Source organism: Xiphophorus couchianus, chromosome 14 (genome assembly GCF_001444195.1).
Source record: "Xiphophorus couchianus chromosome 14, X_couchianus-1.0, whole genome shotgun sequence".
Lineage (NCBI taxonomy): Eukaryota > Metazoa > Chordata > Actinopteri > Cyprinodontiformes > Poeciliidae > Xiphophorus > Xiphophorus couchianus.
This window is the reverse complement of record NC_040241.1, coordinates 12496934-12512786: the sequence shown is the minus strand read 5'-3', so window position 1 is coordinate 12512786 and position 15853 is coordinate 12496934. Positions and strand designations below refer to the sequence as shown.

Here is a 15853-nt window from a genome sequence, read left to right as displayed (position 1 = left end):
ATGTCAGCCTCATGGATTTTCTGGAGAAACATGTTTTAGCTCCATGTTTCAGTGTTTGAATTACAGCATTAATGGGGTTTTCTTGAGATGGGCATTATGGCTTTCTACCCCAGGGAGAAATGTCCAGTGGGGTCCTTCAGAACAATATACCTGCTGTTGTGATGTAAAGGAATTTTCTATCTTTCATTTGCATGTCCATTCAGAGGGAATGGACGCCCCATGCTGTTACACTGTTATCTAAGGAGTTTGTTCTCCAACCTCAACTATAATCTGACATTTTTCGATTGCTAAAACCTCAATTTGGTTATTCTACACTGAACAGAGATTCTTTAAAAACCAAAGTGGCATTGGTGAAACCTTTAATCTGATAAAGAATCTCAAAAATCCTTTGTCTGCATTAGCACTGAGTCAGATTGAGACAAGTGTGAATAGCACGATTCAATGAACTTTTACTGAATTATTCCACACTCTATAGATGTTTTATAACACATACATGGGCTTTCTTTGTGGGAAGAAAAGCGAAGAATTCTTAGTTTTCTCAAAAATATGATTGAAACCAAATCATCCACCAGTTCAGTAAAGACCTGGCCACATCCAGACCCCTCTGATGTTCCCCACTGCGATCTGCAGAAACTCTAATATAAAACATGCTTACGTTTTTAATTCTGCAGCGAAATATAAATGCTTTTATTTTGAAAAACCATGTTTTTGAATCTTTTTTTTTTTTGGAGATGACTCTCTTATCTCTACTTGGCTTTGTTTTGAGTCAGTGTTAGTAGCATTGCAAAGAACTGTTCAGATTAACCCTGCTGCAAGAAAGTTCAAGGTTCAAATCCAGGAGTTTAGTATATTTTCCCAGTGAATGTTTTTGTTCTCTCTGGGAGCTCTGGCTTCCTCCTACACTTAAAAACATGCATGTTAGGTCAATCGGGTCCTCAGAAATGTCTTTCAGGTGTGAGTCAGTGTGTGGCTGTTTGTCCTGTGTGCCTCTGTTGAAGCAAATTATTATCTGATTAATAATTGATTGCTCTTAATGTTTTGACTACACCTCATTTCCCTTTTATTTATCCATTTTTTGTTGTTTAAGTTGGGTTTGTCTGATGTGTCTGACTGTCTAAAGCCTAATTCATTCAACAGCCATCACTTTACAATCCAGTTCGATGAGATGTGAGTGTGAGCTGCAGAATTTCACCTGATGTTGTGGCTGATCTTTGAGGTGTTTGTCTGTTGCAGTGTCTCTGCAGTGAGACGATGACTAACAAAGATATTCAGACTAAATCAAGGCAGCTGTTCGAGCTGCAGCCTATTAACTTACATGAGTTGGGTTGTTAATTTTTAAAGCTCTCACTCAGGGGTTTTGCACTACATTAAATGATGTATGAATTCCCATCAGGTAGTCTTACCTCGTAATTACATAAGGAGCAAAGCAGATGATAAATGAGCCGATGAAGATGCTGATCTTCTTTGTGGCTCTCTGCTTTCGCCTCTTCTGCTCAGCTAAACACCTTTGTTTGACGCTGCAAACAGCAAAGAGAGACATTAAGTCCAAAAGTCCCACAAATCAACAGATAAATAAGTAGAAGAGCGTTCAGATGTCACATACGAAGGTACAAAAGTGTAACAGTTCAATAAAAAATTTTACTGTGAAAGAAAGAAAGGCTGAGTTAAATATAGTGTGGCGATCCTACATAGCCACATTCTAATGAATAAATAACTAAGTATTCAAAATTGATTGCATGTAATACTATGGAAGTCCAATGGTGCCACAAATGAGCAAATAAATACATTAAATATATTTAATTGATTCCCAAATGGGCCACTATTCAATACATGAATGAAAAGTCAAAATATTATTGAGTGAGTGAGTGAGTGAGTGAGTGAATGAATGAATGAATGAATGAATGAAATTCAGTATGAAATAGAAATACTGAGGTAGCTGACTTGCATTTCTTAAGTAATGCACTATATCTATCATTGATGTATTTCTAAATTAAATGCATCTGTGTCCAGATCAACTTTAATAATGACTTGTATGAATAATTATTTAAGTAATAATTTATTACAAGGCGATACTTACTTTCAATCACAATTTAAATGTGGAAATAATAATTAAATGATTAGAGTAATTTTAAAATAAATTCAGTAACTGTAAGATAAAATATGTACAATTATTAAAGCATAAATTGTTTCAATATTCCTGTAACGGACAGAGTTTTTGGAGGGTTTCTGACTAAACTAAATCTACTGACTCTCTAATATGAATGGTAACTCAAGTCGTTCTTTTTGTTTTAGTCTTTAGCAGTTTCTTCTTCTACTGTTACAGTAACTGAGACAAAGAGCAGGCAGAAGGGGGAGCCAAGCAGAGGACGTGTGGTGCCTGTCTTATCGGTAATAATTGCGTGACATCATCTGAGTTCTGCTGTCGTGTGAGTGGGGCCTGTGGGATTTGTTTCATGTTAAAGTGAGTGACTGGTGACCAGTACGGCCGGACCGAGCCAGAGAAACCCAGCAGCGTCTGGATGCAACACTGATGACGGAAAGAGAAAACTAAAGCTTCCCAGAAAATTCTCACTTATATCTCGAACAAGAAATAATTTAAAATGAACTATTGACACAAAAATCTAGTGCAGTCTTATTAAATAAAATGTGAGTCAATAATTCAGTGTAGTTTAAACTTAATATTCCCAGTGAGTGATTAAATACGACATTCAAGCCCCGTTCCTGGAATTTGACTGATAATGATGTAGTCGAAGATATCACAATGGCATAAGGGTGATATATGTCTTTTTTTTAAAAACAAATAAATATTTTATTAACTATTTATTGAGGCGTGGTATTCCCTCTGCATGGAAAAATCCTCAGGGGTTTGTTACCCAGTGGACATGATTAAATCTCTCCTTTAAAACAAAAATAATCCACATCTTACTGCAGGTGCTAAATTTTATGAGCTTTCATTACAGCTGTTTGCTCTTGTTAGTCTTGATGTATTACATTTCATATTTTATGGTTAAATTGTCTTGATTGAAATTTGTCAAATGTTTTAACACTGAAAATGTGCCTTTTGTGCTGATTTCTGTCTTGGTCAGGATTTTCTTGCAAAAGAGGTCATTTATATTGATGAGACATTTACTAGATTAATAAAGTTTTAAATAAAAAAAGAAGGACATTAGATGTACTATTCTCAATGTATCAGTGTAGGTATTAGCCTTTTATTTATTTATTAGTTTAATATTTACTGGTTTAATGCCTAATTAATAACTAATTGATAGCTATCCTGTACACATTTATTTATTTATTTATTCATTGCAGTTTTTAAGAACTTCATTTAAGAAGTATGGATGCATTTATTTACTTCATATATTTATTATCTTTTTAATAAATGAGATTTTAAATAGCTATTTAATTTGCTTTAGCTATTAAATTATATTTGATTACCTTTATTTTCACTAATACGAAATATACAATGAAATTATGTGGTTTTTCTTTATATAAGGTGATTTGAAAACATCAAATGCACACAAAAACCATACACACTCACACCACTAGATTCAAACAATCAACACTCATGTAGTTGAAGAAATGAAATGATCGAAATGATGCTGACATAGATTACAAATATTTGGAAAAATAAACAGAACAATCACTTCCACGTTGATTACGCAAACAATTAAGACAACAGCATATTTCAAAGTGATTGAATGCGGTGTTATTTATTAAGTTATGGCACGTCTGGCGAGCCATACTTGTCACATTTTAGTAAAAACGTTCGGATAAACAAGTTTGAACGAACAAAAAGTCACCTTGGGTGGATGTCGACCAGCAGAAACAGAGTCTGCATGGTGATGATGTCGATCCTCTTGCAGTGAAACCTGGCGACTTTCAGCACTTTCAGGTAGGTGAAGCACAGGATGAGCAGCGACAGCGCGAAGCTGGTGGCGTGGAAAACCACGGTGAAAACCGTGAACTTAACTTTGTCGCTGCCTCCCCCGCTGGGCTGCAGCGTGCAGGACGCGTACACGTCGCTGTAGTCCACCCAGGAGAAGAGCAGCGCCGTCAGGGAGAAGGTGAAGGAGTGCAGCCAGGAGTAGCCCACCATGATCACCGCGTCCTTGTAGCGCATCTTGGTGGCGTAGCTGAGCGGGAAGACCACCGCGATCCAGCGGTCGATGCTGAGCGCGGCCATGCTCAGCATGGTGTTCGCAGTCAGGAACGTCTCCAGGAAGCTCACCGTGTGGCAGACGCAATCCCCGAAGGGCTTCTGGTTCCTGACGACCCCCAGCAGGGTGGCCGGCATGTTGAGCACCGTGATGAGGATGTTGCAGAAGGACAAGTTCATGGTGAAGACGCCGGGCACCTGCCGGCGGATCTCGGTGCTGTGGACGAAACATAGCAGCACCAACAAGTTTGACAGCAGAGACACGACCGCGACCACGACGATGAACAGAGCGAAGAGAATGTCAGCAAAGTCCATGTCTCTCACAGCAGAGAAATAAAAATAATAATAATAATAATCCCCTCTTAGGTTACCTGCGCCTGTTGGCTGCAAACAAGTACCTAAAATCAGCCGCCACTCATGTCTCCGGAAAGAATCCCAAATTACATTCACTTAAAATCCCGGCGCGTCCGCGCGTCCTCTCCAACTTCCCCGGGCGCTATCCAGCGTGCTGAAAACAGCCAGCATCTCCCACCTCACACCTTCCATCTAGTTCCCATTAACACCCCGACTTCAGAGCAGAGAGAGGAGCTGTGGCAGAGGGAGGCGAGGCATGCCTCTCAGCGGCAGCAGGCGGCCCACTCGTTCAGATCTGGTGGGGGGACTGGAAGGACCCGGGTGGTGAACAGCACGTCCACTGAAGTGAGTGACCTACATAGCACGTGAAGAAACGGCGATCACAGCTAGAGGCAAGAGAGCCACTGTTTTGTTGTGGGTTTTTTTGGTCTACAAAACAAGAAAAAAAATTAATCTCAACTCTGACCTCCAGTAGAGTAAACACGTTTCAATGAGATCTCACTTTTTAGTTCCCAAACATAACAGAAGACCGTACAACACGTGAGGCATGACTCAAGTTTCGGCTGCCTGAATATTAGTAGGCAGGATGAAGAGGAACAGAACAATGTGCTGCTGCTGCTGCTTCACCGGAGGCCAGCTTGGCACCAGATGCGCGCGCACTGCGATCTGGCGCAGGCTAGTTTCCCCGTAGACGCAAAGTGCGCCATTATTTATGTCGGCAATGCAAAATTATTAGAACATTTGAAAAACTGCAAGTTGGAGTGGCACGATTGTTCTTTTTGTCTCGTTTAAAACACAAAACAGCAACTTATTTTTTGTCTTGCTTTCTTTACACATGGGATATGAGAAGGAGTCAAAACTTTAAGGATTCCGCGAACACACAATCTGCTTCTTTTTTTTTTTTTTTTTTTTTTACTGAAAAAAATGCAGATTTGAGCATTAACAATAAACTATTTCTAGGGATTTTTTATTGATTTAATAGAAATTGAATGTTAATCCTTTTATACTCATGTGCATAACGTATAAACATATTTATATATCTATAGATATGCATGTAAAGTATCATTAACTTGATGCTTTTATTCAAATTGAGAAATCCTTTGGTTTAATAACTGATGAGAACAAAATGTTCAGGGCTTCGTGAAGTCTCAGGGGAAGCATATGATCATCTGAAGTCTGAACATGTTTATTTAGAGGCTCTGAAGCAAATATGAAATCTATACTAAACAAATTAAAACAGCTCTTTTATCTTATAACAAAGACACAACTTCAGTTAAGCACGTTTGCACTATAAAAACAGTTTTTGTAGAATATCAAACGTAACACATTTTATATCAAGAAAATGTGTTCTAATATTAGCTGCTTTGATTTGGTAGAAAATCCTGTGAAAACATTTGAATTACAATTAAGCCAAGGATGCTCCTTCACTCAACTATGAACCAAATTTATCACGTGAAAAGTCTAACAGACAACAATTAGACTGGTGTTAATGTCGGTTGTGTAGTGAATGAACTAACTTAGATTTGCAGTCAAGAAAATTTCTGCTTAAGACTTAAAATTTAAGTGGAAAACCAGGTTTAGCTCATTTAGCTACAATGCTAATGCTAAAGATAAGCTTGCAAGCAAGCAAGCTATACTTCTTAACTCTGAGGCCGTCGTTGCCAATTAATAGAAAAACTCATCTCTGGTTGACAGGGAAAGAGTTTTACAGGTCATCTTGTGAATGTCTTATTGTTTTTAATCCATCCATCTATCTAGCCACCCATCCATCTGCAACAAGCAACAAATTAGTTGGCGAGCTCTAAACCTACGTTAGTCATTACCAAATGAACAGCAGGTCTCAGATGTAGTTGTCAAGGAAAAGGTGTAGACACCACCTTGTTGGAAATTTTAAAATGTTTTATCCAGATTTTACTAGTCTAGCAGCCGTAGAACCGATGCTGAAAAATCAAACTTTCAAGCTGATTAAACTTGGGATTCAGCGACGTCAGCGAGCCGTTTTCACTCAAACCAAATTTACTCAGACCCGCAAAGGCTGCATGAAACAGATTGTCTTGTTTTGCGATGTATATTGCTCAGGTTTTGGAATTTAAAAAACTGTTTTATTTTTGCTTTTAAAAATAAAGAAAACATTGAACTTTTACATACAGGAAATGTATTCAATTCCATGCGATCAATTTTTGAAGAAAATTATGTCAAAAAATAAATTAGCAACACAAGGATTAAAACTGAAAACTTGAGCTGTCATAGAAATGATTTGCCTGCCACCTTGTCAGGAATGATGATGTTAATTTACTGCTATGCTACCATTTCTTAACTTAATTATAAAAATCTTCTTGTTTTAATTTCATCATGGAGCAAAATCTCTATTTTGTTTACTTCATCTACTTTTTTGTTTCTTTTCCAGTGCAGCTTTACTTAGCGATTGTTTCACTACTTCTCTGTTCGATGCCCACGTTTAGTCCTTTACAGCAAATTCAGGTATATTTCAGGAAAAGAAAATCTGCTTAGTAGCAAAGAAAAGAAGCAAAAAGAAGACACACACACCATCCACTTCCATAAAATATTAAAGAATACATTTGCAGCCTCGTTCTGGTGTTTGTCGGTGAAAGAACTGCGTTTCAGAGACGCTTTCTACTGAGTCATGTTCAACTCCAGAGACGCTCATGCAGACAATGACTCACTGGGGTCAGACGCAGCCTGCAGGGGGTTTTCTGTATCATTTTTATTATTTATTTATATTATGTTATTTCAATTCTCATCCGCTTATCACTCCCACTTGCTTTATTTTGCTTCCTACATTTTATTTATGTAAGAGTGACACAAAGTGGGAGGGAGTTCACTTTCCTCTGAATTTTGTGTCGATTTCATACACTTTTTGGCACCTTTGGTAAAAACAAAAGTGATGAAGATTTATCTTTACCACAATTCTCACTGAGAACAGCGGCAGGATAAATTTGGCTTGTTGTCCGGTTTTGTTTGTCACTGATTATTGCTCTGGCTGCAGATATAGCCACGTTTAAAGCAGCATCTCTTTTCACGTAGCTAATGGCATGTTTTCTGTCTTTCCCATTTTGAAGAGTGGCTAACTTCTGATCACAGTCAACCTGAACTGTTTTATCACGGCTTTATGCTATGATAAAGCGATGACGGCACTGAGCTCCACGCCTCTTTCTGCGGGGTCTTTCAGAGTGTTTTTGTGTTCATATGCAGGAATCAGACATTTCGGGAGAATAAAGCAGCAGTGGGAAATTTCAGCTCCCTATAAACAAATGAACTAATGCGTGGGAGAGAGCTGCAGCTGGGCTCCCAGGAGGGAGGTGCACAGCTATTTATAGTCCTGATGAGGTGTCACCTCCGATATAACTCCTGGCACCACTGTATTACCTAACTGACAGACAAGGCGGGAGCGCTGATCGCAGGCAGACCCATAGCAACAGATGAATTGCATCAACACATAGTTTTACATGTGTTTATGTGTATTTTGGGGGTGTTACTCCAAAAGGCATTAGAAAGAAATTGTTTTTTTGTTTTTTTCTGTCAGATCAAACATAAATCAGACCAAACTTGTCCTGCTTTAGGAAAGTTGGGATGCACAATTCTTTTTCTATTTCCTGAATCCTCACGTGACATCATGAAAAATTGTTTAAAAAAAATTAATCAGGAAGAGAATTACTGAGCACCAAAAGTCTGATTTTGGAGCCCAGAACAAGCTTTTTCTTAAAGTGTTCAGGCATTTCTCAAATTACTCAAACTATTCACTTAATAAAAAAATATATATTTTGTCTTAGAGTTCCACATAAGTGGAGTGAAGCAGTTTTCTGTAGTAAAACCGATGCTGCGACTGAATACATTGAAATCTTCCCTCCACTTCACAACAAACCGTCTCTCCGAAAGCGTCCAGATTTGCAATGTAGCTCAAGATGTTACATAACAACACCTGACCTTTTCTAAAACCCACACCTGCTCACCTGTGGACAGTGAGGAAACAGCCTGAGCTGCTCAGAGACCGTGTGATCTCAGCACAGTTGTGAAATCGCCCGGAGCCCCACGGTTACCCGAGATGTCACTCGCATCTCCCTGGTTTGCTTCACCTTTTTTTTCTTTTTTGAAGTTCACTGCTTTCACAGTATCCGCAGAGCCCAGAGCAGCGCCCGGGGACAGACAGGCAGGCAGGAAGGAGAGAGCGACAGAGGATTTCAGGTCATGCATTAGATAACTCAGTGGGTGGTGTGTCTCCTCTCTTCTCAGTACTAGATACAGTACAGGAAAGCATAATGCCATTAGACACATTCCTGGAGGAAGGAGCCTTGAGTCCTTTGTGCTCTTCTAGGTGTGTATTCAGGGAATAAAATATTCTGTTTAGAGGGGGTGTTCTGCTCATCGTCTCTGCACACACACCACCATTTTCTTCAGGTGAAGTCGTTGCCTTCATGATACAAAAGGAACGTGAACATTCACGTATATGTTCTCCCCTAAAATGCCCTTTATTTTTCAAATTGAGTAGTGAATCAAATGGCTGAATTAGCTCCTCAGCATGTCTTCAAATTGTGCAAATGCCTCGTACATCTCATCTGTCAGACTGCAAAAACACTAAATCTTAGTATGTATTTTTGGTCTAGTTTTTATTTTATACACTTGAAATAAGACAAAGCAAACCTACTAGTAACTTTTCAGCAAGAAATATGAGCTTGTTGTAAGTTAACAACTCCTTAAAAAATGAAGAAGAAAAAAAGTACCAGTTCCACTGGGAGGCGCACAATGCGACATACGACCCAGAATATCAGGATCACAATTTTTACTGTAGGCCTACACAGTTGTGTTCATAGGATTTAGCAATTATAATTAAGCCGATTTGATGCCCAATATATTAAGGTAATTTTAAATTATTTGAATTGGACTATGTTTACAATTCTCTAAATTCCTTTCCAACAGTGTGTCTAAACCCTTTCCAAAAACCAAATTTAATTGAAAGGGAGAACTAAAAGTAAACGTTTACTCTTCTTGTGTAGTGAGAGAGCCACCACTCACACTGAAATCTGATTGGTTCAGCATTTAGCAGTGAAAAGCTGGACTTTACAACTATTGACAGTCCATTTAGGATACACAAATCTTTACAACTCAAGATTCAGGCCATAAATGCCCCACCGGAAACTTAGCAAACACATTTTCTTCATTCCTTCCTCTCTGCCCTCCAGGTGTGCACACTTTATAAATAGTCACGCCAGTCTGCTGGTTTGCAGTGAGCAGGAAATCAATAAAACTCAGCTACCTGACCTCTGCTCCTGTTCTTGTAGGAATATTGCAATAGTAGGACAGTTAAATCTCAATGGCTGTTTCTCTAACAGCAGCTGGCTCAACTTGACTTAAATTAGCAGAAAAGTCAATTACTTTCCATTTTAAACAATGACTTTCTTCTGCAAGCTGTCAGATTTAATAAAGTTTTATTTTTTTTAAATCTATGAATAATATGTGAACAGACATTTTTCGACATTGTACTTTGTTTTTATATAACAATTTGAAATTGCGACATTTATGCAGCTTCCCTAGAGGTACTCATAGCTGTCACCTGTAAACAGACCTGTCACCGCATTTGACACCTCACACTGATAAAACTACTTAGAAGTGTTAAAGCGCTGCCACTCAGATGCCTCCACATTGTGCATCCAAAATTATATAAAGTCATGTTATGCATATTGTCGCTTTATTTGTTTGTTCTATAGGAGCAGTGTATATTAATGATTACTGGCACCGGAATGCACAACATAAGCCTGTAAATTGGTTTTAGCCGCCATGCAAAGACACAAGCATTCGTCAACCCTCACTGCGGTTCTCAGCTCATTAGTGGTGTCAACTTTCAGCATTGTGATGTAAGATGAAACAATTGTTTCTGCATTTAGTGTTTTCACTTCAGCAGGGCTGCGTGCTGGGAAGCAGCGGCTGAGAGCTGAGGAGACGTGGGCGAGCTGTGAATGGCGGCTCAGGTTCTGTTTGGAGGGTTAGTGGGCCTGTGACAGATGGACCTCCTCCACACCTCTTAGTGTATGACAACATAGCTGAAGCACCATGCAGAGATATAACTGAGCTCGAACATCTGCCGTTTCTATGTGTGAGTGTAGGTTTCTTTTTAAAGGCAGAGGTTGTAACGGAGGGGCAACGGATGGTGGTCATAATCTGGTAAACTATTTTTTTTATTATTTCTATGAAAGAAAGTGAAATAAATCAGCAGTATTGCATTTTTCTCTTTTCTGTCCCAAATGTGACAAAGTCTACACGAGACGCAGTGCCATGAAAAGTTCAATCTTCTTCTGCTTTTGTTTCTTTTTGACGCACTTAAAGTCTTTTAGGTCATCATACAAATGTTGATCTCAGACAAAGAAAAACGTAATAGAAAAGAAAAGTTTTCAAAAGATTACATTTCATTCCAAAATCAATCCAAACCAAAAGCAATCGCTCACTAAACCTAATACCTGGTTGGGGCCAAAACCAAGTCTTTGTGATAAAGTAAGTAATTAACATTGTTTTGGAGGAATGTTGACCTACTCTTTCTTACACAGTTGTTCCAGTTCATCCAGATTTCTTTATACTTCCCTCCAAGCAGCCAGACTTTCTTATGATCTTTTAATAAACACTTCTTTAGGGTTTTTTTTATGCTTTCTGAGGGCTTTGGTTTATTCTGCATTCATGTTCAGCCCAGCTCTTCTCAACGTACCGTCACTCCAAATAGGGCAACCTTTGCTAAGTGGACAAGTATAGAACAAAATAAGAGATGCCAGGTTTTTAAAAAAAGTATCTACTGCAGATTTACAGCATCTAAGAGATAACAAGAAACAAAAAAATATGAAGCAGCTCCTGAGAGACGCTTCATTTTCTAGTTGAGCACTAAACCAAAAAATAATAATAATAATAATAATAATAATCAGATCTGACTAAAGAGTTAAAGAGTTTAGCCTGTCCTCTCTTCAAAACTAGCAAAACTGGAGAACAGAAGAAGGGTTGATGTGTGTTGATGTTTGTAAGTCTGGACTACTCACCTAAAAGTCAAATCAATTAAAAAAGACTTAATAATCCAAAAAGAAATGAATTGTTGTTGTAACTTATATTGTCCATGTCTCTTCAAAGAGTTGTGGAAGCTGATGGGAGGATCTCCTGTAGCAGCCAGTGTTACGGCAGCCTCTGACTGAAGTCATTCTGCTGCTGTATCACATTCTTATGAAGTGAGGAAGATTGTGCTCAGGGTTTTCTACAATGTTCTTCATTTTATGAATTACCCATATCTACAGTTAGATAAACAATCAAAAAATTTAGAAAAACTGTAACTGGCTTGGAAGAAGGTAAGGAAAACAAAATAAAGTCTCACATTTTTCTGTGTGCGATTATGCTGCTGTAATAAAAATCTTTACTGGGTGTGCTAAACCCAGTAAGATTTAAATATTTAAATATGGCTGCTGTTTGGCAGCCATATTTAAATCCAGCATAGCCCTCATAAACTGATTTCGGCTCCACTTTAGGTGTTAAGTTTTATTACTGTCACTCAAAGTTTAAAACCTTCTGCTGTAAGTGGACAATTCTGATCCCTATGTGTATCAATATATGATTGATCAATTCATAAGTCTGAGTTAAAGGTTTAACAAGCATAAAAATAACAACATTTAACCAATAGTTATCTTGTACAGCAACTGGGCTGAAAATGAGCTGAAAAAGTAGCCATGGAAAAAAGAAAACCACAAGAAATGTGGAAAAATTACAAATGATTCAAAACGTTTGCTCAGTGTTAAATTTAAAACTCTGCGTTACCTACAGACATTGCAGACTGAGCTATGCACACATTCAAGCATAATGCTCTCCAGCTATCTAGTAATTAACTGGATCACTGGTTTCTAACTGGTTTATGATTTGAGGGAAAATACAGCAAAATCATACTGCAAATAAAAAGTCTCTCTCAAGCTGCTGCTTACACAGCAGCAGCCTAATATAAACACTGATTGACTGATTCAGCACAGTCTGTTTGTGTTCGGGCTCACATTCATGTAATAAAGGGCACAAATCATCCTCATAAACCTCCTGTGGCTTAAAAAGAGGGCTGCCAGTAGAAGCTTTTTTAGCTGTGGGTAGCTTCTTTGTGCAGATACTGCCATCTGATATGATATGTTATTGAAAATTGAGGCTCGGCGGTGTGGGTTGGCAAACAAAAGGAGCATGAAATAGCTTTCATGAAGCAGCGCGCAGCTGCCACAGGTAGAGCTGGAAGACTTAGAATGAGTCATGTTCCCATAGCAGCGCCTGAGTCTGAGTCTTTATCTCACCATCTCTGGCAGCGCAGAGACACACGTGGAGCTTCCTGTTGAAATTAAACCAAACTATAAAACCTCCATTAAATGCTGCTTTGCAAAGTTACAGTTAATTTGCATGTAAGTTATGTTTTTTTTTTTTTATTTCCAGTTGGTTTGCGAGACAACAGTTTGTCAGATTTGTTAAATTATTAGCATGCATTTAATCTTGGCATGCCGTGCTAATGTCTCCATGTCTTAGCGGCCTTTTCCGCCCCCGGATGGCCCCTACTTTGATCCACACGAGCAAACAGAGTGGCTTCTGTCACAGCAGGCGACCAAAGCTCTGCCAAATCATTTGCTTTGTTCACATTGAGCCCTCTTTCATCTGGACACCAAAAGCAGGGGACAGCGAGATAGCAGGGGCAAGGAATAGAAAGGAAAAAAGATTGCTCTGGCCCACTCAGGACACATTTGAAAAGGACTCCTTTGGTGTTTTATTGATGACCCAGTGGGGAATGCTTCGCCCACTTATCGATTTCTTAATCCATCCTTTTCATTCAGTCAAAGATTTTCTTTATGAAGCTTTCAAGGCAGATTCCTTCGCAAATGAACATTTTGATGACTTGCACAGCGGTTTAGTGCTGAGGCATTCTGCTCCCTCGAGTGTTTGACTTGGATTTTAAGAGCATTCCCTTGATTCGGACCATATGATTAGACACACATCATAACGGCAGAAGGTTCATGGTCGCAGACAGAAACTGGCAGACAGAGGAGTGATCCAGGAAAATTGTGGGTATTGTAGGGCGGCACTAGCGCAGACTGTAACCTGAGTCCGAGTTGAATGGACTGACAGTGAGCCTCTAAGGCTCACCAAGCAGGCGCACAGCGTTCATTATCATTAGGCGACAGGAGGGCTTTGAAGCCAGTCGAAGCTCCGGTGGGCAGACAGGGCAGGCCAGCTGGCTCGTGAAGGCGCATTATGGCTTCTGCTGCAAACTGAGAAAAGAGCCTCATAAAAATGTGCTGCTGAAGAAAACGCTGCTTAGCAGACCTACTAAAGGGAGCAGTTATGAACAGCCAAGATCTTTAACAATGGTGGCAAGCTGCTCTCCAGGGTTATTGTGGCACTGCATAGACAGGCAATCAGTTTAGTTAAGCTAATATTGTAGGATTTTTAAACAATACCCCATTTGGTTGTGTTTGGGTTTGTAGCTCCCAATGGTTTTACTCTTTTCCATGTCCAAAGGTAAGTAAAAGACAACTGAGAAAACAGACACAATGTGCCAGAGAGGGATTACATCACAAACTCTGGAATCACAACATCATGGCATCCTAAGATGAAGTATTAAGTCTGCAGCTCCAATATGAGTTCTTAGGGTGTAGACTGGTTTAAAAGGGGGAAATGGAAGAGAAACAGCACCAGCAGTTTGTCAGTTTTGTTATTAGACTGCTTGTAAAAAAAATTAATTATAAAATAAATGGACTGAACTTATATAGCACTTTTCCAATAATCTTGACAATTCAACGAGCTTTACACTAGAGTCACATTCACCCATTCGCACTCACATTTATACACCGATACACAAATCATTAGGTAATTTGGGGCTAAGTGCTTTCCCTAGGGGCACATCGACATGTGGCAGGAGGAAGCTGGAATCAAACCAGCAACCTTCCAATCACACGATGACTTCTCTACTCACAGAGCCACAAGCCATAAATTCTGACAGCATTTAGACGCTGTAATCTTTGCTCCAATTCTGACCAGCATTTTTATCTTGGTATGAACAGGAGTCAACACTTCCTTATTGCCAAACATTTGTCACCAGAATACTTCAGAGTGCTGTGCCATCCACTGAATGGAGGCAGAGAAAATCTAATTTTTCTACACAGTCCATGTTAATGTATCGAAGTCCACTTACAGTTTTTCACTCACATTTTGTTTGGCCCTTAGCATAGGAGTTTCTTAGCATATAAAAGCCACGACCATTATGACATCTAAGGGGCAATTTGGGATTGCAGAATAAGTGTGAAATACCATCATATTGGTAGAAACAAACAGGCGAAGTTTCACCACCAGTCTGCAGATGTAGAGAGCACACGTATTGCCTTCTAGTGTCCTTACAATCTGAGAAAGGTAATGAATAGCAGAATCTGATGCAAATAGAAACATACAGAGGATGATCCAGTCCAGAAAGGAACACAACTTCCCACACTAAGCTAAACTGTGCTAATACCAGAGACTCTCTGTAAAAATGCTCATACATAAATATTTTAGTTCAAACACCAAATATACCTTAATATGCAATGATTAGCAAAGTAGACACCATCTCAGAATTACAGGAGAAGGTAATATCTGCAGTAATATCTTCATCTTGGTCCCTGGCAATTTAGCCAATCAGTGCCAAGGAAAATGAATGGCACCCTGGATTGATTGCTCTGCAACTAACAGCTTTTTCAAGTATCACAGACATTTCAGCTTCCCAAGCTACATTTTCTTTCAAAATTCAAATGTTCTATGGAAAAAAAAATCTGTGAATAGGCAGGTGTTTCACAAATGGTTTGGAGTTACGTTTCATGTAAAATCTGTAAATACTGAACCGCAAGTTTCAACTACAATCAAATTCTCCTTTGCTCCTTTGGCTTGGACATTAAGAATAAATAAGATGTTACCGCTGAATCTCCAAAACTGTTCCCATAAAGTACGAGGCCTAAAATGATCCAAAATGCCTTGGTATACTGAATCATTAGGAGTTATTCCCCTACAAAATAAGAGGCCAACTTCTGAAAAACATCCCCACACTATAATCTCCTCTGCTCCAAACCTCACACAGTGCAGTCAGGTGAGTGCTGTTCCTCTGTCAGTGAGTTAACCTGAAGCCCAAATGAAGGCTGGAGGTCTACAGCTACTTACCCAACCATTTTTGTGGCTACTGTCATTCCCAGTCGCTTCCTCTTTCACCACTGCCGTTCTTGCACAGATGGCATCGTGCCATGCTGCCATGCTGGAATGCTCTGAGCACCTGAGAGCGACAGGTTCTTTCACAACGTTTGCAGAAGCAGCCTGGTGCTG

At 39.2% G+C, this 15853-nt stretch overlaps 1 protein-coding gene across 3 annotated transcripts in view; it reads right to left on the bottom strand.

Annotated features, from left to right (window-relative positions):
* gpr78b (G protein-coupled receptor 78b) overlaps positions 1 to 15853 on the bottom strand; it is a 20260-nt gene extending 4407 nt beyond the window's left edge. The window contains exons 1-3 of one of the 3 annotated variants that reach the window (XM_028038642.1): positions 15695 to 15853; positions 3801 to 4373; positions 1404 to 1517 (exon numbers count right to left, since the gene is read on the bottom strand). In XM_028038642.1, coding sequence (XP_027894443.1) covers positions 1404 to 1517; positions 3801 to 4373; positions 15695 to 15720 — 713 coding nt within the window. In that variant the 5' untranslated portion in view covers positions 15721 to 15853. Of the gene's footprint in view, positions 1 to 1403; positions 1518 to 3800; positions 6186 to 15694 lie in introns of those variants that run through there. The other 2 variants (XM_028038643.1, XM_028038641.1) reach the window with 2 other exon arrangements.